The sequence below is a fragment of the Netta rufina genome (assembly GCF_964035555.1).
Source record: "Netta rufina genome assembly, chromosome: 1".
Taxonomy (NCBI): domain Eukaryota; kingdom Metazoa; phylum Chordata; class Aves; order Anseriformes; family Anatidae; genus Netta; species Netta rufina.
The window spans coordinates 88,356,119-88,383,589 of NC_140123.1; the positions used below are offsets into that span (position 1 = coordinate 88,356,119).

Genomic DNA, 27,471 nt, shown 5'->3' on the forward strand with positions numbered 1-27,471 from the left:
ACTGGTTGTTTAAAGACAAAAGTATTGGATTATCTGTCAAATCACAATACTTAATACAATATTCATGTGTTCTAAAAGTAGAAAAACTCCAGGTAAATTGACTTGTCCTGGTTTATATGGCTACAGACCACATTTGACATAAAAGAGAAAATATGAAAAAAAAATGATACAGACTGTTAAAAACAGCTTCACATACAAGTAAGTCCAATAAGATAACTAATAACCAGATCACTGCTGCTCTGAAGAGAATGGACTGGACAACATTAAAAGAAATATCTCATACTTACATTGTAATACCTTTCTTACACTTCACTACCAACAACTGCTTATACCAGATACATATAATGAATCTTAACAGAAAAGAATATTTGCAAAGAGTGATTTGCTTTATTTCACTGCCCTCACTTCAATTTACTTTACCTTCTAATGTGCTGCTAATATGCAAAACATTTGGACTATCCATTGGAAGCAGTCCTGAAGGCAAAGGTATATCACCTGTTCCTTCTACCAGGTATACAAATTCTCCAATCTGAAACACAGAAACATGCATATACATATAATTCTTAAAGGAACTCATGGAAGAAAAAAAAAAAAAAAAAAAAGCAGAATATTAAAACTGAAAACAAAGATAACCTACTAACACTGAAGGCCTGGCTTGCAGAATAATTTACACATCCAGAAGAACCATTATTTTAGAACTATGTTTAAACAGAAAAAAATATATATAATTTCAAACCCTGCTATGATATCTAAATGGTTTTAATTAAGAATATTAAATCTGAAAAGCCAAGAAATTTTAACAAGTTGAATCCTTTCCAACTCCTCATATAATTTAACAGAACGAGAATACCCTGAGTCACAAATATGGTGATAAATTGAATTCTAATTAAGCACTATAGCTGCATATATTGAAACATATATACCAGTTGACTTCATTTTTTTTCACTTTGTAGAAAATGGTTACTGTAATTTTGAGCAAATAACACTTGTATTTCATCAAAAATAATTAAATTCCTATAGAAGCTTGAAAATAACCATAAATATGACCCAGAACAAAGGAAGACAATAATTTGCCATAGAGGAAAGTATAAATGAATGATCAGAGAAATAATACTTGAATAATAGAAGGAAAAAGGGAGGGGTAGGGGGGGAGGGAGGAAGCAAATAAAAACAGAAAAGTGATAAAAAATAAGTACTCTAAACTACAAAGACTACAAAAAGAACATCCCAAAACTAAACGTAATTAAATTAGGTACATATATACATACACCAGGAGATTTAATAGACATAATAGTATTGCTTTGTTAACTTCTTTCAGTTTTCTGCAAACTTTTGTACAACTTTAGTTTCTACTGACTGCAAGGCAGAAGATCAAATGTTGCTGTGACTAGACATATAATTTACTACAGAAAGTCAACTCATATTTCCATAAACTATATTCTATAAAATCATGCCTCAAAACTGCATTTATTTCATATATTCTTCATTCCAGATATGAGGGAGGTTATTTATGTCTGTTAGTTTACCTGTCAGCCAGTGCAATTTTTTCACTCTAATATTGGTCAATAACAGAAGATATACCTGCTTTTTATTTTATCCAAAGCATCATCAAATATTTATGCTAAAGCCAAAAACATTGCAGTTATGTTTCTAGCACAGCAGAAGGAAAACTACTGAACTTTGATGGCATTTTCTCCCCTTCCTTGGTTCAAGAATTCAGACAAATCTTCCTTGAGAAGGATTAAAGAAACCTACAGGAAAATAGGTTTCCCACATCCAAACTAATAGCCACTCCTGGGAACCAATTTAAACAGAAATTATTCCTGTTTGACACAGTGTTTTGACTCCGTAAGGACCACTAACAAGCTCACAAGCTTGCAGCATGTACAACTAATTTCATGAAGGAACTGGTTGCTAGGTTGCCGTTCTACTATCAATTACTTTTTTTGTCATCACTGACATCAACATACTTGTATGTAGGAACAAATTTCCCCATTTCCCTTCTTGCTTTGAAGAAATCTTGCTTTTTGATCTCCAAAAAATGCAAATCCTGTTTTCTTTCTGCTGAGGTTTTCTTAGCAGAATGGGTATCATAATCCATTTTGCAAATTTAGCAGGGAATCCCTTGGTTTTCATCATTTACATTTCCAGTTTTCATGATCTGCAAAGGCTAGCGTAAACATTTTCTAGGGCTTAATGTTTAAATAAATAAATAAATAAAAATAAAATAAAATGTCTGTTGAATAAGCTATTTATCTAATTGTGTTGCTAGATAATATTGCAAAAGCATGAATAGCTACTAGAAATTTGCAGTTTCCATGAAAGTCAGTAATTAAGAACAACAGAGAGTAAAGTATTCTTTAAACAAACCATTTAATTTCAGATTAGATATTTACCTGTGAAAATCTGGAGTGACAATTTTAAACTATGACTTCATAAATGACTATCATTGAAATCAAAAGTCATTCATATTTAGATTAGCTCCCAGAAACAGAAATCTAGAGAAAAAACAACCCACTTATATTGCCCAATATACAATTCCTTCTCTGAAAAGACATATGCTGAAAATTTAAATAATATCAATTTTGATTTTTCTTAAAAACAAGTACAGAAACAAAACTTTGAGAAATGATAAACAACTTGTTCTGTCATTTCAAACATTAGAAAAGTTAACATACAGATTCTTTCTTTTTTTTTAAAAAAAAAAAAAAAGCAACATCTAGTTGCAACATTTATCTAGTGTTTTGGATCTCGACATCTTTTATTGTAATGAAGCTACATTTTGACTCTGACTGCTGTTTTTGTCCATTTGTCTTAATGATTAGGAAAGGTATGTAGAAAGAAATGCTAAATTAAATGATTTATTAGATTATAAACAGCAAAAGCCCAGCAAGGACTTTTAAAGGGCTTTTATAAAAAAAGCAAAAGTTCAAAAAGCTTGTATTTGATTTGAAGCTCCATCATTATACAAAACCATTTGACCATCATACAGCTTGGTCATACAGCTACCATTGTTTGTCAATGAGAAAATGGTGCAATAGTGATATTGCAGCCATATACACAATATTTAAAGCCAATTTCTACCTGTCATCACTGTACAAGTCACGATAGATACTTTGCAGCTTCATCTTACTCTAGGAGTTTCCACGTTTTACTATATATGATACAATTTTGTGGATGGGACTTGCATTTTCCTAGCCCAAGGTTGTACATATCAAACTCATTATACATTCAGCAGCCTTTAAATGCATCCCACCTAACCAGTTAAGCTTAAAGGAACAGGTCTTCCAGAAACCGTTACCATACAGGACATGAGTGTCTCCTCAGAGGCATTAATGCTTTCTGCTATGACAAATGACTAGGAGCCAGGTGTCAAATTTTAGATGTTTCTACATCACCACTGGGGATAACCCTCAATGGTTTCTAGAGGCTGTCAGAAACTTTAACTGTCCATAACTCTGATCACATCTCTTTCTGATTTGCTTTCCTCTCATTAGCATGTCTCCATTTCCCCTCTCTTCATTAAACAACTTTGTTGTTAAAAGCCCTAATGTAGCATGAGACTCCTACTTTCTGTCAGGGCATATGCTTCTGCTCTTAATAAAAAAAACAAACAGCGAGAATGCCAACAGCAGAGATTATAAAATCATAGCATGTAGAAAATGATCCTTCTTAGATCTGCTTCCAGAAAACTGTAGGTTAGGGTATTCTTTATCTAGAGACTGCATCCAGATCATTTTATTGAATTAAAAGTGGTGGACCCAGCCTCCATGAGTTTGTCTAATTTCTTTTGAACTAGTTAACATTTAGAGTCCTGTGACAGTTGATTTACATAAATTAATAATTGTATATAAAAAAGTACTTCATTTGGTTCAGTTTGTATCTCTTGCCACAATTGCTCTATTAACTTTCTGCAAATTATTCATAATTATATGCATCTTTCATGTCCCTTACCTGTCTCTTTTTTTAACTGAAGGAAATTAATTTCTTTTTAGTATCTTTCTCCATAAAGAAACCATTATATACTTCTTATCATTCTTGCTTCTTGTTTTTTTTTTGGTTTTTTTTTTTTTTTTCTTTTCTTTCTTTTCCTCCCTGATTCCTATTATACCGTTTGCTGGAGTGACTAGAACTGCACACAATAGTCAAGGTGTGTACACCATAGTTCCTTAGGGCATATTGAGGTTTCACATTTATATGTCTATTTCTTCCCCCCTCAAAAAATCTCTTTTTGAATAATGCTGAGCACTGGGTTGGATTTCTTTTCACAGAACTGTGAACAAAGACAACACTGCACTGACAGAGGGACATTTATATAACCTCTTTGTAGCTAATTCCCTGGTGCCAGTAAGGTAATGCTATGGCATAAGCTCACTGTCTGACTGTAGGTGCTAGAAGAAAATCTTTAATCTCTCTCTCCACTTATTTTCAAGAAACTCAAATGAACTTGGTCTGGTTTTGGCTGAGATGCAGCTACTTTTTCTCTGTAGAGCCTCATATATTGTTGTGTTTTGCATTTTTGATGAAAGTAGTGTAGTAAGCAAGAGGTTGTGTGATTCTTAGCTGCCCACCGAAGTTAAACTACAACAAAACTGTATGTTCCTTAAGGTTTCCAACCAAATGACTTTCTTAAAGACAAGGAAAAAAAAAAAAAAAAAAAAAGCCAGTGGTTGGTTTCAAATATTGAATAGGATTGTATCTACAGGCTTAGGCATTATTGCATAAGTTATATTTTCCTTTTAAAGCAAGGAGAACGTTAAGAAGACCATGTGCCATAACCAAAGTCACAGTTAAACAATAAAAACAAATACCAAACACAAAAACACCAAACACTATCAGTAGTCTCTTGCTCTATAGCAAGGAATATGGAAGCTAATAATGTGAAGGAGAAAAGGTATAAATAAATAAGTTTTGGATATACCACCACAAATCATGAAAACATTGCAGACAGAATGGCAGATACATGCAATTGCACAGAGGGAAAGCTGAAACAGAGGTAGTATTATGGACGTAAGAAGGAGAATGAAAGCCTTGAGATCAACCACATGTAAAAGAAGTTTAGAGAAACAATAAAGTGCTGAAGAACAATGACAGATAGGGAAAAAACACAGCAGAGTGGTTTAAAGAGGTGAAATGATGGATGAAAGACAGAAATAAGAAAGTTGTGGCCACTGAGATAAAGGATTACAGGAACATCGAAGGAGTCGGAGTGCAAATTTTAAGTGCTGAAAATTGGTCAAAACTGAGTCTTGGTAATTTGATGAAATCAATTCCAGCTAAAAACATATGTCAAATGCCAGATTGCATGAATCAAGAAAAAAATAAATAGTAACAGCAACAGAGTTAGTATTCAGGTACAACCTGTTCAGCAGATTTCCTTACACTGGTGACAAGGACTGAACGGAATTTGGACAGCATTATTTAAACCAAAAAAAAAGGAGGTGGGGGGGAAAGGAGAGACAGAGCAAGGAAAATTATTATTATTCTACTTTGGCATCTTATCCTAGATACAGTAAAGACTGCATTTCTTCCCTGTCTATATCTCATCCAGAAGCATTACTCTTGATCCCATATCAAGATAAATGTTTTAAATTCCATATTTGTTTTGTGGAGATAAAAGGGCAGAGAACTTTAGTTTAAATTTCTTAGTTGAAACTTGTAACCTTATGCAAACCTCTCATCAACTTCTTAAGCAATGTTTCCCCAAAAGAGTTATAGGAATATTTTATTTCAAACATATATATATATATATATATATATATGGAAAGAGATATATATATATATATGGAAAGAGAAAAGGTTTTCATGTTTTCATTTCCAAAAGTCTGCACACAGATATCTTTATAATTGCATATGCAAGCAAAAACAATATGTGAACATATGTACATAACAGATTTATATATTCATTTACCCTATTTACATATAACTGGCAAACATCTTAAAGTTTTACAGAAATAGTCTTCTTAACTGACTAGACTATCACGTGAAAGCCAATCACAGAACATATTTTCCATCCTTACCAGTTCATTAACCAGAATGACAGTGCAGTAACGTTTTTCCAGATTAAAGGGAAGAAAATGAATCTCTAAGCCTGAAGAACTTCTCGCTGTCAAGAACAGTTTTTCCATTGGACTGAAGAACTCATGCAGGAGGCTGGACTGGTCAGCTGTTAAAATAAGTTTTAATGGTTGCTTAGATACAACAGCACCAGTTGCAAAATACTGCCTGAATTTAAATATAAGGATATCGTATACAGCCTGCTGTAGTAATCAGTATTTAATGTACTCTGAAGTTACACTTGTGTAAATATGCTGCAATATTGCATGCTGTATTATTCACATTCATTTTTCTAATTAATTTTGTTCTTATTTCATGCATTGAAGCAAAACCAGGGAAATCAGACTGATCTATAAAAAAAATAAAAATAAAACTCTTTAAAGATGTACAGCCTACAAGCAAATAACTCCTCTTACCAGTAAGAAGAATACAGTTTAATACTATTTAAATGAACCATCTTGCCCACAGTGGCAGAAACTACATTTTATATTATAACCTGAAATCCTCTGGAATAGACAAAAGCTAAGTTCTGGAAAGCTTACTTTCTCAGTATTGCTTTCAGGAAAAAAAAAAAAATAATAAAATGCTGATAGCATTTTCTTCCTAGGATACTAGGAATCTTATGGGTGAATCTGTGAGTCAGACTACTTTCTCAGTGAGTATTTTTCCCCTCATGAGCATATTTTGGTAATGCAGAGTACTTCAGAGCCTGACTTTCATTCTACCTTGGCTGCATAACCTTCTAGAAAGATCAACAGACTGAAACCTAGGAGAGAAAACTAGGAGTTTTCAGTCCTAAAAGTGCAGGCAACCAAAAATGAAGATCACAGAACAGCTAAGGTTAGAAAGGACCTCTGGAGGTAATCTGGTCCAACCCTCCCTGGCTCAAGCAGGGGTACATAAGAAAATTATGCAAAACTCTGGCTAATTAAATGTAAGTGAATCAGCACCTCCCTCCCAAAATCCAAGAACCACATTAATGAAAGGCATAACCTCTACCATCTCACCCTTGACGACCTTTTCTTTCCATAGTCCAGTTTGTTTTCCAAACAATAACAATAGGAATTTCCCAATATTCGCATTTCAACACACAGATAAATTGCACGTGAAACGGACATTTCCAAAGCTTACATAAACAATGACAAAAACAAACAAACAAACAATCACCAACAGAACCCAAAGCCCATTTTAACCCTTTCATCAAATATGGTAATTTTTTTACTATGTAAGGTAACAGTTCTTAAACTTGTCACCTGTTCAAGTATTCCTCATTCAAAGTATGTATTTTGCAGTATGTATTCCTCATTCAAAGTATTCAAACTGTGGTACAGACTGAATTAGTCTTGTGAGAATCCTCCCTCTTCACCTGCTTTCTGGACTGTGCAAAATTAAAACAATCACCAAAGAAGTACATTTATTAAATAATTTAAGATTTTTTGGCAATTCTGTTCTTTATTATGGTTGCTTCAAAAAAAAAATACAAAAATATTTTCTGATTCCTACTGCTCTCCAATTAGGACTCCTCCTGACCCTTAATAATAACATTGTCTCAGAAGAAAACATATGTGGAAGACTCTTAGTTGGATCTTGTTTGGTATGCTACAGGGAGAAGTATCAAGAAGTATACTCAAAGCAGAAGTGCACTTCCACAAGAAGCAAAAACATAGTTTTGGTACGTTACTTCATTAGTTAAGATACATACTTTTAATTTTTATGAGCTTTGCATTAGTTGGTTGTTAATCACATCTCAGAAAACAATATGAGAAATAAATATAAATAGAAGAGCTAGGCGATTCATATTACAAATCTGTTTTCCACATGGCCTCATAGAAAGCAAGCATTATATCCCAAGAGGAAAAAAATAATTTCATAAGGCAAAATTTTGCTCACGTGGACTTCTGACAGTCTCAGAAAAGGCTACAACTCCAGATTTGTATGTTTTTACAGAACTTTTGACTGACATTTCATAGGAAACAAAAACAAGAATTGCACTGTTCATGAGTATTTTTGAAAATAACTCAGGTATGCTGAAAAGACTCCACATCAAACTGCCATGAAGTCAATACATGGGCCATTAAAAATATATATATTTATTTGTTAAAGTCACTTGGAATAAAGTGCAGCTTTAGAAATCACTTCAATAAATAAAATAAAAAATACCAGATGATACACAGCTATAAATAATAAGTTCTGAGCATATTTTAGATGTCAAAATTCTGCTTATGCACATACTCTAATTGCTACTCTAGTGACATAAGGTGTGTTGTATAGAGGTACTTACAGCAATTAAAGTTGTTCTCTTCATTTGGCTCATTAGGCAGTGCACTGTTTTTACAATTTATTACATTATTTTCAGAACTAGAACCAAAAAAATGAAAGCAATATAGTAAATTTGGAGATTTCTATTATTTCACTTAACAGATAGCTTCTTCCCGGCTTTTAGACATAAATACTGGAAAAGCGAATGTCTCAAACAAAAGCAACAAATGTTTTGGAGCTATCTACTTATCAATAATGTCAGGTACCACCTCTTCCAGTTAAGTTAGTAGTAATATTTACAGCAGAGCTAGAATGTGCTTCCTTCAATTAAGTTGTATAACATCCCTGCAGTAATCTATAAACAAAACTCCACGTTAAAAAAATACAATTAGTATTTGTCAATCAAAAACATTCCTGACCAATAATATTTTTGGTGAATTCAGTCCCAGTTCTTCTCTTTACCATTTCAGAATTCTATTGCAATAGGTAAAGAATTGTCCCCTGGTACAAAGCCTTGCATTCCTCTGACAATTGACTTCAAAGCAGATTTGCAGTGTTTCCTGTAAAATCTACTCTAGAAATACATCTAAAAATCCTATTTATTTAATGGTATAGACCATAAAAGCTTTAAAGATATCTCATAATTTCTACTTGGATCATAGAATGGCAATGACTTTAACACTACTACACCTTAGCAGGAAAAAAAAAAATAAATCTCTAAATAAATTAGAAGAGTTTACCACTAAACGCAACTTTCTAATTTAAGTATTTGAAATAAATATTTCTAGTCTCCAAGATGCACTATGTTGTTTCAAAACATACGTTTTGGTAGAGTCTCAAAGATACTTAAATAATTTCACTGCTCCCAAACTGCATCAGTAGTACACAAAATATTTAAAACTTTTAACACATCTTTTTTTTCTTAGAGGAAACAAGGCACAACTATTTAAGAAAAAATGCAACATAGACAGTGGAACATTTGCCTATTTCATGGGGGAAAAAAAAAAAAAAACAAAAAAACAAGAAAGCTGATGCTGTCACTGTCTCCACCTGATAATCATTTCTCTTCCAGTGCTCATTTCCAAACAGACTGAATTTGGCATCCTTTAAGAATATCCCATTCTCAGAATCTTGTCTTTTTAACTTTAGAGTGGAAATTAATTAAGTAAAATAATTGGTTTACAAACTTTCTGTTCACACAATAAGTATAAATTAGGACATAATTTTCCATGATTTTCTGTGCAAAGACTAATTTTACTCATCTCTGCATAGGTTTGGGGGAGTTTACATGACACAATGAAGAAATAGGGGTGTAAAAACCCCACATTAATGAGTTCATGATCTTGATAGGAAGCACCAAATCTCACAAGAGAAGCTCTCCAAAAATTTCTACTGTAGATAATTCTCTTCTTGTTTCAGTTAATTTAGTTCACATGCAAGATTCATTTCTACAAGGTTATAGCCCTGAAAAAAGGGGATGAGAAAGCCTGGGAACAGTAAAGCTTATCCCTCCACACCTCTTTGGCACCAAGGCTACAGGAATGGTCTATATACACTAACAGTGCAATTAACCATGCAACAGAATGGAATCAAGGATTTGTCTGAGAAATGAATGAAGAGGATGAACCTTAACCTAAACACCTTACTCAGTTCACAACAATGTTGTTTTTCAAATGTACTTGAAAGAACACATACACTTGGGAAAAAAAAAATAACAAAATATTTGCTTATTCCCATCCCCCCACCTTATTTCCTTGATATTACTTTATATTTTATTTCTATCCTTCTTCACAAACAATTTCTACCAGTATTGACAGGAGCTGAGACTGTGCAGTTACATTTATGGAAGGACAGTTTTATTTAATTTACAACAAGTACAGGTAAGAACCCATAGATGCTGAAAAAAAAAAACACTGTAATGCATCTAAAAGAAATTACTGCAAGTAGCTTTTTCAGTTCTAGACTCAGTTTTAATATTATTCACACATAAAAATCATTTTCCCCAGCAGTAAAATTTGATGAACCAGCTTATACCAAACAATTATCATGTACAGCATTTGGTAGCTATTGGGTCTCTCTTAAAATAAATTGTTAATCTTGCTGGGCTAAGAAAAAAATCACAACCTTAAATAAATGGACTTGTAAAATTCTCAGAATATGTTACCCTGGGGATTCATTTTAATGCCTATACTTAAAAGTCATTTTTCAAAAAGGGAAATGATCTCTGAAGTATGTGAGTATAACATACTATTTATTCTTTACTAACAAATAATAATTTATCTCACACAAAAATACAAAGAAAATACAAATTTTATACAAAACATCATCTCTTTCAGTGCTTTGTCTTTGAATCAGAAAGCCCAGTTATGATTTCAGTAACAGAGACGACAACAGAAGAATCACTGTAAAAATAATGAATTGTTCAAAAGCTGTTTAAAAAGAAAAGATAAAAAGAACATTACATGGAAATACATTGTACTTTGACGCCAAAACAGTACAGCATAAGTCTTCACTGGGGTGAACCATACTTTGAATAAATCTTATTTTCTGAGGTGAATGGCAGAGAAACTCATTGCACTGATTTGAAGGTCTGCCTCTGTAAAATTATTCTCACCCAAATGAACAAAGTATCTGCAGATACATAAATTGAAAGAGAATTGAGCTGTATATTGGCAGATGAGTACATTGTGTCTTGTCCTTCTGAAATAAAAATAAATTGCATCCCATGTAATAATAAAAATAAAAATAATATAATTAAGATCAGGAAAGTATTGAAGGCATACCTTCAGTCTAGCTCAATACATTTCCTTTAAATACAGGGAGAAATGAGAGGGTTAGGCAGAACAGCTTAATGCTACCATAAAATAAGTCTACACAGACAGTTTGCTATGGCATTAAGCCCGCAGTACTGTCCTATGAGGCCTTATGCACCAATCATTCTACTCCATGTTCATACTGAATTTTACTGTATGAAAAATATTTCTGGTGAAGAAGACAAGACAAGCTTTGACATCAAGGTTATACATGTGCTGTTCAGATACAAGGGCAAAGAATCCATGAGCTAATTATGGGACTAAGCACATTGTATCACAATGTGGTTCATGTTTCAGTCTGAAAACTCAGGTATCAGAAGCAATTTAATTTAATGGAAGGAATGGTAACTAAGCAACTTCACGTTTGTTTTTTTTTGTTTTGTTTTGTTTTGTTGGTTTTTTTTTGCAAACAATTGGCCACTTCCAAATAAGAGGTTTTTTTTACCATGCATTAAATAGACTAAAAGATCTACAAGTATGTTACATGTGAGGGTTGGCTTAGGAGGGCGCCTCTCAACTGTTTGGTAACAAAACCCGGTTGAGTCAAAGAAAACAACAGGTGTGAATACTTCCAACTGATTCTAACAGTGGTTTAGTCTAATCTGTTCAAATTTGTACTAGGGACTACTTAAATACTTGGTCACCAGTAAGAAACAGTTCAGTAGCTATCATCTCTGAGTTGCCAGTTACCTCTTCCTGCATAGTACCACAAAGAGGCTGGGCTTGCCATGTTAGCAGGCATACCAGAAATCAAGTCTGGATCAAAAGTAAAAAACATCTCTGCAGTCTACATTGGCCCATGCAAGCCATTAAACACACTTTCTATCCAATAGATTCTTGCATAAGGAAAATTATTTTGCTTTCTGTATTAGAGTTTGGAGTAGAATTTCTCAGATGGTCTTTTTAAGTTCCTTCCAGTTCCAGATTCTACATATTACTGATGTGAAAAGAAAACTAACAGGTGTCAGCCACCACAGGGAAATCTCGAGTCCATACAGCAGCAACTTCATCAATAAACTTTAGAAGACAAAAGGAATTAAACTGTTTATTAGAAAGGATACAACAGCTTACTAGTGCAGTGAAAATACTGAAACATTTGAGCAGAAAACTCATATATATATTTGCCATTTTCAACACTCTGTGGGTTAGTTTGTGATCTCAGAACAAAGACTATGACGGGAAGTAAAACAGGAACTGCCCAAAAAACGTAGTGTGGCTTATATTAGTATAGATCAGTTTCACAGAATTTCACAGAATTTCTAGGTTGGAAGAGACCTCAAGATCGAGTCCAACCTCTGACCTAACACTAACAGTCCTCCACTAAACCATATCCCTAAGCTCTACATCTTTTAAAGACTTTTAAAAGTCTTTTAAAAGACTTCCAGGGATGGTGACTCCACCACTTCCCTGGGCAGCCTGTTCCAGTGTCTAACAACCCTTTCGGTAAAGAAGTTCTTCCTAACACCTAACCTAAAACTCCCCTGGCGTAACTTAAGCCCATTCCCCCTCGTCCTGTCACCAGGCACGTGGGAGAACAGACCAACCCCCACCTCGCTACAGCCTCCCTTGAGGTATCTGTAAAGAGCAATAAGGTCGCCCCGGAGCCTCCTTTTCTCCAGGCTGAACAAGCCCAGCTCCCTCAGCCGCTCCTCGTAGGACTTGTTCTCCAGACCCCTCACCAGCTTCATCGCCCTTCTCTGCACCCGCTCAAGCACCTCGATGTCCTTCTTGTAGCGAGGGTGCCAAAACTCAACACAGTACTCGAGGTGCGGCCTCACCAGAGCTGAGTACAGGGGGACAATCACCTCCCTAGCCCTGCTGGCCACGCTGTTTCTTATATAAGCCAGGATGCTGTTGGCCTTCTTGGCCACCTGAGCACCTGAGTTGGCTGGCTCATATTCAGCCCACTATCCACCAATACTCCCAGGTCCTTCTCTGCCTGGCAGCTCTCCAACCATTCCTCTCCCAGCCTGTAGCTCTGCTTGGGGGTATTGCGTCCCAGGTGGAGGACCCGGCACTTGGCCTTGTTAAAATATTAATCAGAATTGTGATGACTCCTAACTATATTTCTAAGCCACATTTTCTTAAACAACAGATATAACATCTCATAATCTATATTAGACGTGGACACAACAGACCCTTTTAGATCTTTTTTTTTTTTTTTCCATGAGATAAATACAATTATTCTGTTCAGTGTAAGTCTTTCTTTGGAGCATGGAACTGCTTACAACAAGGAGTACACAAATATATAAATACATAAAATTCAAAATATTTGGATTTTCTGGTATTATCCCTGGTTAAAATAAAAAGTAAGCAATGCTAAGAAGCTATATGCAATATTCTGTGGATACAACAGAAGGAAGGGATGCCATCCAAAGGGACCTGGACAAGCTTGAGAACCGGGCCCACATGGACACAGTCCATGTTCAACAAGTCCAAGTGCAAGGTGTTGCACCTCTCAGTCCCAGACATGAGGATATACTGAAAGAACTCATTGAGAGCAGCCCTGTGGAGAGAGACTTGGGAGATCTGCTGGACAAAAAGCTTGACATGAGCCAGTATTGCACACTTGCAGCCCAGAAGGCCAACCGCGTCCTGGGCTGCATCAACAGAGGCCAGCGGGGGAGGGAGGGGATTGTTCCCCTCTGCTCTGCCCTTGTGAGGCCCCACCTGGAGTGCTGCATCCTGGTCTGTGGCCCTCAGCACAAGAAAGATGTGGGGCTGTTAGAGCAGGACCAGAAAAGGGCCATAGAGATGATCAGAGGGCTGGAGCACCTCTCCTGTGAAGAAAGGCTGAGGTAGCTGGGGCTGTTCAGGCTGAAGAAGAGAAGGCTCCAGGAAGACATAGGGAGAAAGAGATAGGACAAGAGAGAACTGTTTTAAACTAAAAGAGGAGAGATTTAGATTAGATGTTAGGAGGAAATTCTTTACTCCTAGGCACTGAAACAGGCTTGCCAGAGAAGTTGTAGATGCCCCATCCCTAGAAGTGTTCAAAGCCATGTTAGATGGAGCCCTGGGAAACCTGATCTAGTGGGTAGGCTCACTTGAAACTTCAAGATGTTAGGATTGAAACATGCAAAGGATACAAATCATGCACACACAATTACTTAAAATGTAAGCACTGATGTTATGATAAAGTTACAATTAGAGAGCACTTGGCCCCCATTTTGTAGAAGGCATTTTCTACATTTTATCAAAAGAATAAAAAATGATTGCAGGTACAATCTACGTATTGATCAATAATATATTGTAAAAATAGTAACTTTTAGCACAAATTTCAGAAGTTTGTTATGTTCCATTCAAGAAACAATCATTCTTAAAAGGAGCATCTAAATGGATTTTACACATAAAAGAAACATCAAATCATATGTTTGCAGATACTGGAGATCAATAAAATGCAAATCAATACTGCAGCTTTCTAAAGACTTAAGCTGCCCTCAAATCAATTTTAACGAGAGTTAGGCCTAGATGTATGACTACAATTACAATTTTTTAGATTGTGTTATTTATTGAAGATAAATTATGCAGATGAAAAGGCATTTTCTAACTATTCCAATAGTTTCTGATACCTTAAAGTATAATTTACTAGTAAAATCTGTAACCTCCGTAACACTGAGGTTAATTGCTAAATGTTCAATTATTGTAGCACAGCTGGTAAATGTAGCTTGGCTGTGAGTGCACAGAGCACACAGGACACAAACAAAGGACAGAACAGCATTGAAAGCGTCCACCTCTGATATCTATGTAATAGTGTTTTGGTAGCTACAGTATTCTTTCTTGACAATGTTTTGGAGTTGGAGTATTCTTCACATTCAATGTGAGAGGGCTGCTGGTGGTGTATTTTAAAAGTTAGTTCCTGCTTCTTTTGTTGAGAAGAAATCTGATTGGTTACACATTGGTTATCTTTCCAGTAAGCTGACTTCTGTTGTTTGTGGTTTTATTTTGTTTTGTTTTTAATCTACTATACTATTCCAACTGATGTTTATGAATGTTGATCTATGAATAAATAATTATAAAATACAGTTGAAGTGATGGGAGGCTAGAGAAACAGATCTCTGTAACTAAATAACCAAATATGCAAATGAAGAATCTAAATAGACATAGAATTAAAACTTTTAGTCCTTGGCTGAAAAATAGAGTTATTAAAAGGACATTTATTAAAACAGTGCAATTCATAACATATGGCAAGTTCCAAAAATAGTATTAGACATTTGTGGTCATCCTTTCTCTATGCTGAACCATTTCAAAAGAGTGCCCTAAAGATTGCCATACCTGTTCTGGATTGTCTGTTTCTCCTTTAACCTTGACTATGAACAGTTCTAATCTACATCTCTCCTCTGCAATGCCCCTAAAGATTACTGCCTGTTCATCTAAACAGCTTGGTATTTATCTCACTGTCTAACAATTAAAGACAGTGAAGACTGAAATACCTGCTTTCGGACTGTAAGGTGTCTTAAGCACAGAACCTTCTTTACGATACACTTCTCCTCGACTCCCACTCCAAATTACTGTTTTTCAGTCTTTGACAGTTTATTACCTTTACCACACTTACTTTGAACTCTCCTTCACATTCCACATTGCCTATGCTAGAAAATCTGTCCCTAGTCTGTTTAAGCAATAAAGTCTAGAAACAAAATAATATTAACTTATATCAATATTTCTGCACTAATATCCCCTCATACTCATTTGCATCTGCAGGGGCCTACTTAACCTGTAACATTTTAGACTTCAGCACAATTAGAATTCTCTAGACTGCCTATTTATAATTTAAAATGTGATCTCATTGTTACACCTTCAAACACACCTACAGTTTTCATTCTGAGATTCAGAACTATTCCTTCTCTTTTTCAGGTCCTGGCGAACTGGAGTCTTACTGATATTTTCTGTCAACACTTCAGTCACCTAAGTCACCATGATTGCCCCTGTCCCAGCATCAATATTTCACCTTTCAATTCTACTTCGTATAACACTTCTTCTAGTTAGCATATTACTATCATTTTTACCTTTTATACTATATTTGTCTTTCCTCCACTGTTTGAATAAATTATCTGTAAGGTATTTCAAAAATGTTACACAGTCCTACCATACTTCCGTTTCTCAGCCTGTAGTTCTTTACAACTGGTATGGACACAGCTACACACAAATATGTAATACTAATGAAACTGTACAACTCTTTATAGTATAATTAGTAATTACAATTTAAAACTTACCTGAATGTTTGCTCTTGCTTTACTTGCCTGGCTTGATATATCTGTTCTGGCTGAGTTAAGCAACTTGTGGATTCCAGCAAAATGACCCTGGAATATGGCAAGTACACTTAAACACTACATTTTACTAGCAGAATGAGGAAAAAATCTGGCTTTTTTCAAAAATTAAAAAAAAAAAAAAAAAATTCACAAACAAGAACAATGTGCTTTTCAAGACGAATGATATTCATATTTTTAAATTGGAAAAACTATTCTAAAGTATAATTTATGCTATGCTCTGTGCTAATTTAAATGAGTGAAAATAATTTCATTTACATTTGAACAGAGACCTAAAGTGTTTTTTGTTTGTTTGTTTGTTTTGGGAATGTGGGAATCTATTAAGATACAGGAAGATACAGGAAATTGTCATTTCCCTAATTAAACATGAACAAATGCTTCACTTTCATTTTTCCTAGAAGATTATGATCTTCTTTCCTTTTGTGTACATTACATTGTGCACACATTATTTCCACTGAAGGAAATGGATAATCCACTCATCTACTGCTAGTCATTATTAAAGAACTAGGTTTTGGTATCATTGTAGAACTTCTGTTACATGGCACCAGCCACTGAATTCATTCATCTGAAGCCAGACTTCTGCATTTTCTCTGTACTCACAAAGGACAGTAAGAACAGAAGGAAAATTACAGAGTGCATAGTAAAAATACAGAAGCTAATGTCAGCTAGCATAGCCCCAGCTGTGGATCTGAATTCAAACTCTCCAACAGTCACAATCTTAATCAACTAATCACAGTGTTAGTTGATGTTCTGCCCAAGATTTTAATCTGCCACTAAAAAATAATAATACCAATGGTTAGTTACTGTAGTATTTCATAATACATAAATACTTTTTCTATTCTTGGGTAAAAAGTAGCTGTTTCACAATTTAATGGATTATTTTACATGCATTCAACTAATTTGTCTTAATGAAATACAAACTTTCAGTAATCAGTTTAAGATAGTAATTTTTAAAATATATAACTATACATAAGTATTAAAAGCTCTGAAATGTAAAAAAAAAAAAAAAAAAAAAAAAAAGGTGACAATATTTAGCTGATGAAACAAGTAACACCTAACAAATAGCAGGATGCTAGTTCTGGTTTAGACTGCATAACTTACAGCTTTTGGAAATACATGTCATTTGCCACCATATGTTATTTGACACAAGAACAAAGAGACATTTTAATTTGTCTTTTTCTTAAATAGTACTACTTTATACATAAGGTTTTAAGATTTTCATCCCTCTTTTCTGTAGAAAGGTTACTTCCTTGGTATCACAAGTGCATTTCCTAGTTTTATTTGCAAATAAGCAATACTCACCCTCATGGAATACTAGATATTTTTCAAAACTTTGGCAAAATTATTCAAAGAATCTTTAATTGTAGATTACTGGTTCAAATATGGTCCAAATTGGTAATTGATTCACATAGTTGTCATATAGCTGTTGAATGCTATATATAAAATTAAACTACTTAATCACCTTATTCTATTCTTGCTGAGAGCTATTTAAATGATAGAACTGATTATAGAAAGCCTGAATGACCACCTCAGTGACTGAGAAAAAAAAAGACAAACTAAACAAATTCATCTGATTCACACACAGGAGGTTATGCCAGGGCACATTGTTGAAGCAATGAAAATAATTCTCTTTATAGCTATATCAAACCTATTCTAAACCTATATCAAACCTATTCTGTGGATGAAAGAGAAATTTAATCCACAACCTATGGAACATATTAAATAGATCAATAACACAAGTTTAAATGTCATAGAAAATGTACTTGTAAATAAATGAACTATATGAACCCATATGTAGCTTTCCAGTTTAAAAACAAAATATGGAGTCACATCACATAAACTGAGATTCCAAACGGGTATTCTATGCCTTTTGTATTAACAAAAACATTTATAATTCTGTAGTTGTTACATCTATGATGAATACAAATGAAAAATTAGATTAACTGATAGTGATGCAAGCCTCAAGGCAAAAGCATATTTTTTCTTTTGCATGCTTAATAACTTAAACAGCAGGATAAAGGAGATTGGGGGGAAAAAATAACGAACTATTAATTAACATGGCATGTTTCTCTCTGGAATTCTGCTGTACCTCAGCCAAACACAAAAATACAAGTAAGGTTCATGAACTGCATTTGATTAAAGCTCTAGCTTTATTGCTTACACTGAGACAGATTTCAATTAAGACTTATTTATCTTCTTTATTCATTATGATAGCTTCCACTTCACAGTGCTTGTAACAATTTGGCTAATGTAAATCCCTATCATTTAACCTCAAGGTTTTACATTTTTAAATAGAAAATGAAAATTATGGAGAAAGAGTAAATAAAACAGCATAATCAGTATAGTCTTGTCTTTATAGCATTGTCTACCTGAAAATGCCATCAGTTCTGAAGGGATTAGTAACATTTAGGACAATTTTCTTCAGCTCATAACATGGGGATTTGCATTTTAATATATCCTAAAAAAGAACAAAAAAGTACATAAATATATATTAAAAAAAAACAACAACAAAAATGTGCATTGGAAATACTACAAGGAAAATATTACAAGAAGTATTTGACCACTGATGACTATAGAATTCACATAATTAAAATGCTAATCTTTGTTGCCAGTAGAGTTAAAGACTATTTCATTTTAAACATGTTAAACTTCATCACCTTGTAAATCCTCTTAAAAATGATAGCACAGGGACAGGAACCAAACTATCTGCTTGACATGTTCTCCTTTTTTTCTACTGTCCCAACCTTCCTCTCTAACATCAATGTCTACTGCTATGGTACAAAAACTGCCATTGAAAAAAAAAAAAAAAAAAAAAGGCGACTCACTTAAACTCCATCTCAGTTCAGGAGAGGTTCTTATCCAGATCTGCTCAAAGAATGGCTGATAACAAATGCTGGAAAGCATGCCTGTCTCTGCTCTCACTATTTCTGGGGTGTATCTTAAATCTAACAACCATCTAAATTAAAAAGCACAAATAAACCAAGCAACATCTAACAGACGTTAGCTATCCACCTACATCTGGCAAGTGAAATGTCAGATGAAGACATTTAGGCTCTTAAGCTGAAGAGGTGTATCACCATCTCTGCAATGGAATTTCCAAAAGTACTCATATGCTGAAAGAAGTCCAGATTTATTTTCAGGGCAATCAGCTCCAAAATTTTTAATTTGTTCCATATCTATGTGAGATTTACATCTTTAGGCATCTTAAATATTCCTCTAGACCTTTATCTACACATACAAAGGCTAAAATAGGAAACTTGAATATTAATAGGTCAAAGGCAAATGCTGATAGTAACTGACCTTTTTATTCTTACCTCAGTTCACTTTTGTTTGATACAACATACAGTCAAGCAGTATTTTTTGTGACAATATTAATCTCATACACAGACTTACAGCAGGCTCAATATGCTTGACTTCAGATTTCAGAGAGAATGTCAGTGTAGCACCACCTATTCCACCCACGCTCTTTGAGATCAGTAGCAAAACTGCTTCAGCAGGGCGCAGAAAACGACTAGTGAATTCCACGTTTATACTTGTTTGTCTCCTAGGCAAAATAATAACAATAATCCCTTAAATAATCAGGCACAAAATTGTGACTCGGGAATGACTCAGAAATGTCACTTCAGGAGTGTATTTTAGTTCTTGTAAGGGAAGGTGGCTAGAAAGTCACTTGTTTCTTCTGTAATAGTTTGTTGTAGTTCAATCTCCTGTTTAAGAGCACCTTAAAACATTCTAATAAAAGAACTATATGGATTGAAAAAGAATAATAAAAATCCTTATTGCTTTTTATGCCCTCAGCGTGTAGCTTGATTTTTCTTCCCATACACTAGCAGAGAAAGTTCTCTTATAGCATTGCCCTAAGTTAACAACTGATTTACTTTATGGTCCTCTATTTGAATACAATTTTGTATGTTAAAAAACTGGACATCCTCTTATGTATACTGTGAGGCAGATCTAGAAGTTATTAATAAAATCCCCATTGAAGACAGAAAGAATTGAGAAAAAGAACCTTCAGAGTAATTAGGTGAAGATGAATATTTTAGAGGTGGGAAAAAAAAAAGTTTTCTTGCATAAGCAACAGATCAAGTTTATATGGGAATGAGGTAACCTGAGTCGCACTAGTCTTGCAATTAAAGCAAGGCTAATAGACAAAAGTTTAATGGTTGAAGCTCTCACTTTGAAGCTCTCAAAATCATTCTATAGTACTGGGATTAACATCTTAAAATGGAAGGTCATAAAAATTTTAGCATGCAGGACCATTCTAAAAGCCTGAAAACTGTAAATTACAGAAATATTCTGCCTTTCTACACAAGACCAGAGCATAGAGAGCTTTCCCCAAATAGAAAAATGGCCAGATTTTTTTTTAATTTCTAGTAGAATATCACAAAACACATACCTAAAACTCTGCTGTTTTATACTTTAATTGTAATGCCAATCTATATAGTTCAAGAAATTTTAAAATGTATCTCCTAACATATGAAAGAGATGGTACAAAGCCAATAAACGATAGGAATATCTTGAAATTTTGTAATTTACACAAACTGGGATTATTCAAATAATTCTTCAAAGAAATTAATACCAAAAAAATATATAGGAAAGTGTTATAATTGTAATCTATAGATTTGTTTGTTGTCTTTCTGGAAGAGATAGAAAATACTGAAAGGAAGCTTCTGCCCAGGCCACATCAGCCTTCCCTATTAAATGATTAACAGGAACTGTGAAACCTGGAGAAAAAGTAATAATTAAAATAGAGGGCAGAGGAAAATTCTGTGTGATTTACTGGTCTTCTGCCAACTTGAAATTCTAAAGCTGATGCACACAACTACTGGTGGTATGTGAAATATGCTTGTTACATACTGTATGTGCATTCATATTCACAGTGAAGTTGTGAAGCAGAGGACTTGTAATAGCAATCAGCATGCCACATTTTCGGTGGCATCAAGGTAATTTACATTTGGTTCACAACCATGGTAACAGTAGCTGCTTTTTTAAGTGAACTCAATGCACATATCCATACAAGTAAATTGAATGATCACAGTGATGGCAAAAGTTCTACATTTTGATGGCCAGGTTGGATGAGGCTTTGAGCAACCTGGTCTAGTAGAAAGTGACCCTGCCCATGGCAAGGGCGGTGGAACTAGATGATCTTTACTGTACTTTCTGAACCACTCTATGATTCCATGGAAGTAGTGACAGGATTTGTTCCTTGATCGCAACTACTGTCAAGGAAACCTTCCAGGATGTTCTTTAATTCATTCATATGATAGACCCAGAGGGAAATAAATAAATAAATAAATAAACACTTAAAACTACCTTGGAACCTGAGAACTGGATACAAATACAGCACCAATATCTGAAAAATATTTTCAGGAAGATTGGGAGAATCTAAGAACCTTAAGCCTCAAGTCTATAACATACATTATAGTGCAAAGAATTCTGAAGAATAAAAGAACATAAACAATACCTGCAAAAATGAGATCTACCTGGCAGGAGTCAATATCTGCAAAATGTAGTCCTCCCTTATAAGCCTATGGAAGTTCAAAGAATTTCAACAAGAACATGAATAAGGATGATTAAGTTCTATTTCTAACAAAGTCCCTTTCTTTAGACTTACACGGAAAATAACCAGACATGAATGATGGAGACTGTATATATGACTCAGGAAAGAAGTAAAAGGAGGGAAAGAAACAGAATTTAGGAACTAATACTTCTTGCTATGTAGACAAGTCATTAATGGAGTCCTTGAGCATCTGTGACAACTGGAAAGTAAGAAAGTTTACTGTTGTTCTAAGTTGCTTCAGGTTGTAAAGACAAAGATCAATAGTGCAGAGATTGAAGACCTTATGAGATAAGACAACAAATTTACAGGGAAATTCAGCATACAGAGATGTAAAGAGATATGAACAGGGAAAACAACCCTGTGCTGCCATAAAGCAATGTTGTCCAAGCCATTATAACTCACCAGCGAGAACTTGGATTTGTGAAAGATAGTTTCATGACAACACCAGCACAGTGCTGGGAAACATCCAAGGAAGTAAATGAAGTGTTAGGAATAATTAGAAAAGAAACAGAAAATAACAAAGAGAATATCATTAGGCCACCAAATCCCATCCAAAGGACAAATCTAAAGGGCTCAAGCCTTTCCTGTTTGAACCTCTTTACCTCAAAAATGTATCTAGCAAAATTGAAAAAGGCTCACCTAATTGCAGCAAGGATGACTATAGATCTTAGATGACTATAGATCTATAGAATGAGCCAGTTCCTGAGCAATGGCAGCCCCCTGGGTCAGCTCCCCCCGTTTTTACTGTTGGCACGATGCCGTATGGGATATCCCTTTGGCCAGTGTGGGTCAGCTGTCCTGGCTGCATCCCCTCCCAGCTTCTTGGGCATCCCCAGCCTCCTCACTGGCAGGGAAGTACAAGAAGCAGAAAAGGCCTTGACATAGTGTAAGCACTGCTCTGCAACAACTAAAATACCAGTGTATAATCAGCATTATTCTTATCCTGAATCCAAAACAAAGCATCATACCAGCTACTAGGATGAAAATTAACTCTATCCCAGCCCAAACCAGGACAATCATCTTTCAAAAACCATCTTTCAAGCAACCAAACTCTCTCTCTTTTATTGGTTATAATTCTATGTATAAAGATAAAAAATAAAGCTATTTGTAGTTGTCAAATTGGCAAAGTTTAAGGCCAACATAAACAACTAGATAATACAGTCTGTAGTAGTTGCAGGCCATTATGTGCAACCATCACCCCTCAACTGTATCTGATAAGTACAGAGTTTCTGTAAGTAAGAGTTTCTTTTCTTCCCTTCAGTAGCTAATCACTTTCACTACTTCCAGGTTGAGTTTGTACAGCTCCAGGTTTAAGGTGCTGTTTTTATAAAAAGTTTTGTTCTATTTTCTTTGCAGTTAAGCAGGTCCCTTTCCCTGGAAGGTAGTTTTAAATACTGATCAAGTCATCTTCATTACTTCTCTTGCTACGGTACCCAGAATGAGTAGCTTACAGGTTTGTCTGCACCACCCAATAGAGCTCAGAGACCTTCACACTATTGCTGTTGTAAACTGCAAATCTATATGGCATAGCGGATTGCCCTAGAGAATGAAAACTGCTAATCAAAGATTAATTATGTTATATGAAAGATCTGATAGTCGGCTACACTGATAATGTTCTGACACACCTCAAAAGCCAGAGGAAAACAACAGTATGGTCTTTGGAAGATTTTACCAATGTCCAGATGCTTAGGATTTAAGTCAATTTCACTTTGGCCATTTGACTTAAAATATTCATTCTTGGCAGATATTGGGTGTCAAGGCTTTGGTAGCAGCAAGATGCAAAAGTAGCCTCTCTGAGAAGAGACCAGGAGCTGCCCTGTGTCAGACAGACAGTTCCAGCTAGCTCATTATGGAGCCAGCATGAAAACATATATAAGAAATGGGAAAATCATCTGAAAGGCTGAGGTGCAAGGGAAAAAAGGCTGAGACACAGTAGAGGGAACATGAAGGCCAGAGAAGGAAGAGGAGAAGAGATACTCCAGGTGCCAGGGCAGTTATTTCCCTACAGAACATGGAGAGGACCACAATGGAGCAGATTCCACATTGCAGCTGATGGAGCACCCCATGCTGGAGTAGTTGGATATCCTGAGAACATTTGCCCATGGAGAACTCATGCTGGAGTAATTTATTTATTTTTTTTTTTCTGCAGGACTGCAGACTCCTTAGAGCAGAGGAAAATGTGAAGATGAAGGAGCTGGAGAGAGGAACTGTTAGGAGGAGACTGAAACCACCCACTCCCTGTCTCCCCTGTGCCACTCAGGAGTGGTGGTGGGAGAATGTAAAGGAGTTGGGGGATGGAGTGAAGTTAGGTGTGCGAGAAGGGGGTGGAAAGGATATAAGGTGTTTTTATAACTTTTATCTTTGTTTATCAGTTTTTGTTTTGACTTTGGTCACAACTCTCAAGCAATCTGTCTGTCTTTATCTCAACCCACAAACTTTGTAATTTTCTTTCCATCTTCTCTTAAGGAGGAGGAGTAGCAGGGTGGGTGTCTGGCAGTTGTCCATGGTCACCCCATGACAGCCATTGACAAGTTTCTCCAGCTAGTAGTGGACTGCAGCATACATTGTCATGCCTCTCTGGTAATACAGACAGACACATATTACATATTTCCACCACTTTATCACTATTGGTTTAAAATACATGGCATCTCTATCTAATGCCACATCACTGCTTCCTAATTGATTTAGGTAACTCTTCTTTCTCTTCTTTGTCACCCTTCACCTTTCCACTTTTTTTTTTTTTTCCCTGATCTGTTAGTTTATCGGTTTTCCTACAGTTAATCCCTCCTAGAGAGTTCCTTCAGACTTGGCATTCATCTACAGAATCTTCTATGCCAAGTGTGCTCACCCAGCAGGACAAACAGGATTAGTCAAGAACACTTATTCCTAATAAATCAGCACTTAAAACAGTAAGTCTACACATAATAAAATAGAGGTGTATGTTTATTATTCACATTTCTATTACTTCCCAAACCACATATCTTATTATGGTCTAACATAAAGCAACTGCAAGATTCCCACCAAACCTAACAACGCTTAGAGTTCTCAAACAATTCCATCACGTTTTTAATAAAGTTATTAATTAAAAAAACAATTTTTCATTTGGGGGCCAAGACTACACACAAGATTATATTATGGTAAACACTGCAGTGGTAGTCAATGGATGACTGCCATTTCCAAAAGCTATGTTTTTGCTTTGCATTTTTTCAAATTGCTATGCTTTTTTTTTTTTTTTTCCAAATGTCTGTAGCTATATATAGTGCCAAGCAGCTCATTCATGAGGTTGTACATATTTACTTTTTACTTGTCTTTTTTTTTTTTTTTCTTCTACTTTTTAAAGGTGAAGTGAAAAACAGCGACAATATTGACCTTCCAGGAAACACATGATATTTTCTAAGATTACATTCTTATGTTAATTCTTATTTGAAGAAATTGCAAAGAAAACCAAAGTAAATAAGCCTCACAGCTCACTGATAACATAGCATTACTTATTTTTTCCGTTTGCATATATTTATGATAGTCACACTATTTCATATTGAAATGTTGGTCAACCTTAAAAAGCACTGTATTTATGTTAAGTCTTGAATTTGACAGTATGTTTAAAATGTTTTTCTTCTTCATGGCTTACTTTCATTCAAATGCTGACCTTTGTTTTCCATTTTACAATCTCTAATCCATTTCATCTTCAAAGAAGTATATTATATAAACTTGCAGTCTAAACTTAAAAACTCTTAACTGGCTGCCAGAGTCACTGCTACGTCCTTCAATTTACCTTCAATACTTAAACAACAATTTGTGATATTTCTGCATCTAATCTTAAGCCATGTTTCATAGAAAGAGCAAAATGTATTGCATAAACAAAATGCAAAAGACAGGCACATATTATGCGTATTTTTGCTAGCAAAAATATTAACAAACTAAAGCTTTCCCAAATTTAAGTCTCTCTGAAATCCTTAAACGACAAAGTATTTCAGAAACTTAAGACAGAAATAATGACATTGCAGCTGCAACAGAGGGATGATGTGGGTAAAAAGTAGTAGTCTAACACTACTGTCAAATCTGTGTCATGATCTCTTAAATTTCCTGTCATGTTTCAATTAAGAATAGAAAACAAAAATCAAAATCTTACAAGGAAGAATTTTTACCTGTTCATACTGCCATAATTCACTAATGTGAAAAACATGAGTCACACTCAGAGGAGATGCTTCAATTTTAGTTGGGAAAAAAATAAGAACAACAGATCCAAGCAGCCCAATTTTTAATTGAACACATTCCTAGTGTTCCACTACAGTTAAATTAGTTGCATCTCCAAAGACTTGCTCCATTTCCATACTGCTAGACTTATGTGTAACTAGTAACTAGCAGGGTGACCTGGAAGTCGATATTGGGTCCCATCCTGTTCAACATCTTCATTAGTGATCTGGATGATGAGGTAAAATGTACCCTCAACAAATTTGCAGATGACACAGAACTGGGAGGAGTGACTGATATACCGAAGCGTCATGCTACCATTCAGAGAGACCACAACAGGCTGGAGAAATGGTCTGACAGGAACCTCATGAAGTTCAGAAAGGAGAATAAAAAGTCCTACACTTAAGGAGGAATAGCCCCAGGCAACAGTATATGCTGAGAGCTACCCAGCTGGAAAGCAGCTTTGCAGAAAATGCCCTGGGGCTCCTGCTGGATGCCAAATTGAATATGAGTCAATGCACTTGCCACTAAGAAGGCTAACGGTATTCTTGGTTTCATTAGGTAAAGTATAGCCAGCAGGTTGCGAGGTGATCCTTCTCTGCTACTCAGCATTGGTGAGGCTGGACATGGAGTGCTGGGTACAGTTCTGAGCCCTCAACTAAAAGACAGACATCAACATACTGGAAAGAGTCCAGTGGAGGGCCACAAATATGACGAAGGGATGGGAGAAGCTCTCCTATAAGTAAATTCAGAGAGCTCAGACTGTTTAGCCAAGAGAAAAGAAGGCTCAGGGGGATCTTTTCAAAGTATATAAAAAATGGAAATGAGGGTGCAAAGAAGACAGAGATAGAGCCAGGCTCTTTTCCATGGTGCACGGTGACAGGACAAGAAACAATGGGCAGAAACTGGAACACATGAGGTTCCATCCAAACACCAGGAAGCACGGTGCAGGTGATGGCATACTGGCACAGGTTGCCCAGAGAGGTTATGGAGTCTCCCACCTTGAAGACACTCAAAAGTCATCTGGGCAATCTGCTCTAGGTGCCTCTGCTTGAGTAGGGGTGTTGGACTAGACATCCATCCCAACCTCAGCCATTCTGTGATTCATATAGCTCTGTGATTCATAACACCAAAATCATTACTTACTTGGAAGAAATGACGATAGTGTTTCCTTTAGGTAATGAGAAGTCATCAGCATCTCTTCCCACAAGAATAGCGTTATACACCAAAGTTTTAATGCTAGGGTTTTTCAGACGCACCTATCACAACAACAAAAAAAAAAAGCCAAATTTTATTCATTTTTAAAAGCACAAAAAAGTTCTTCAGC

The 27,471-nt window shown here is 35.3% G+C and overlaps 1 protein-coding gene across 1 annotated transcript in view; it reads right to left on the reverse strand.

Moving 5' to 3' along the window:
• CFAP47 (cilia and flagella associated protein 47) overlaps window positions 1-27,471 on the reverse strand; it is a gene marked incomplete at both ends in the record, with an annotated part of 298,007 nt that overhangs the window by 185,310 nt on the left and 85,226 nt on the right. The window contains 9 exon segments of the mRNA XM_084289693.1: window positions 421-529; window positions 6,021-6,166; window positions 8,339-8,415; window positions 16,340-16,426; window positions 18,763-18,851; window positions 19,474-19,569; window positions 19,573-19,617; window positions 19,621-19,636; window positions 27,291-27,403. Coding sequence (XP_084145819.1) covers window positions 421-529; window positions 6,021-6,166; window positions 8,339-8,415; window positions 16,340-16,426; window positions 18,763-18,851; window positions 19,474-19,569; window positions 19,573-19,617; window positions 19,621-19,636; window positions 27,291-27,403 — 778 coding nt within the window.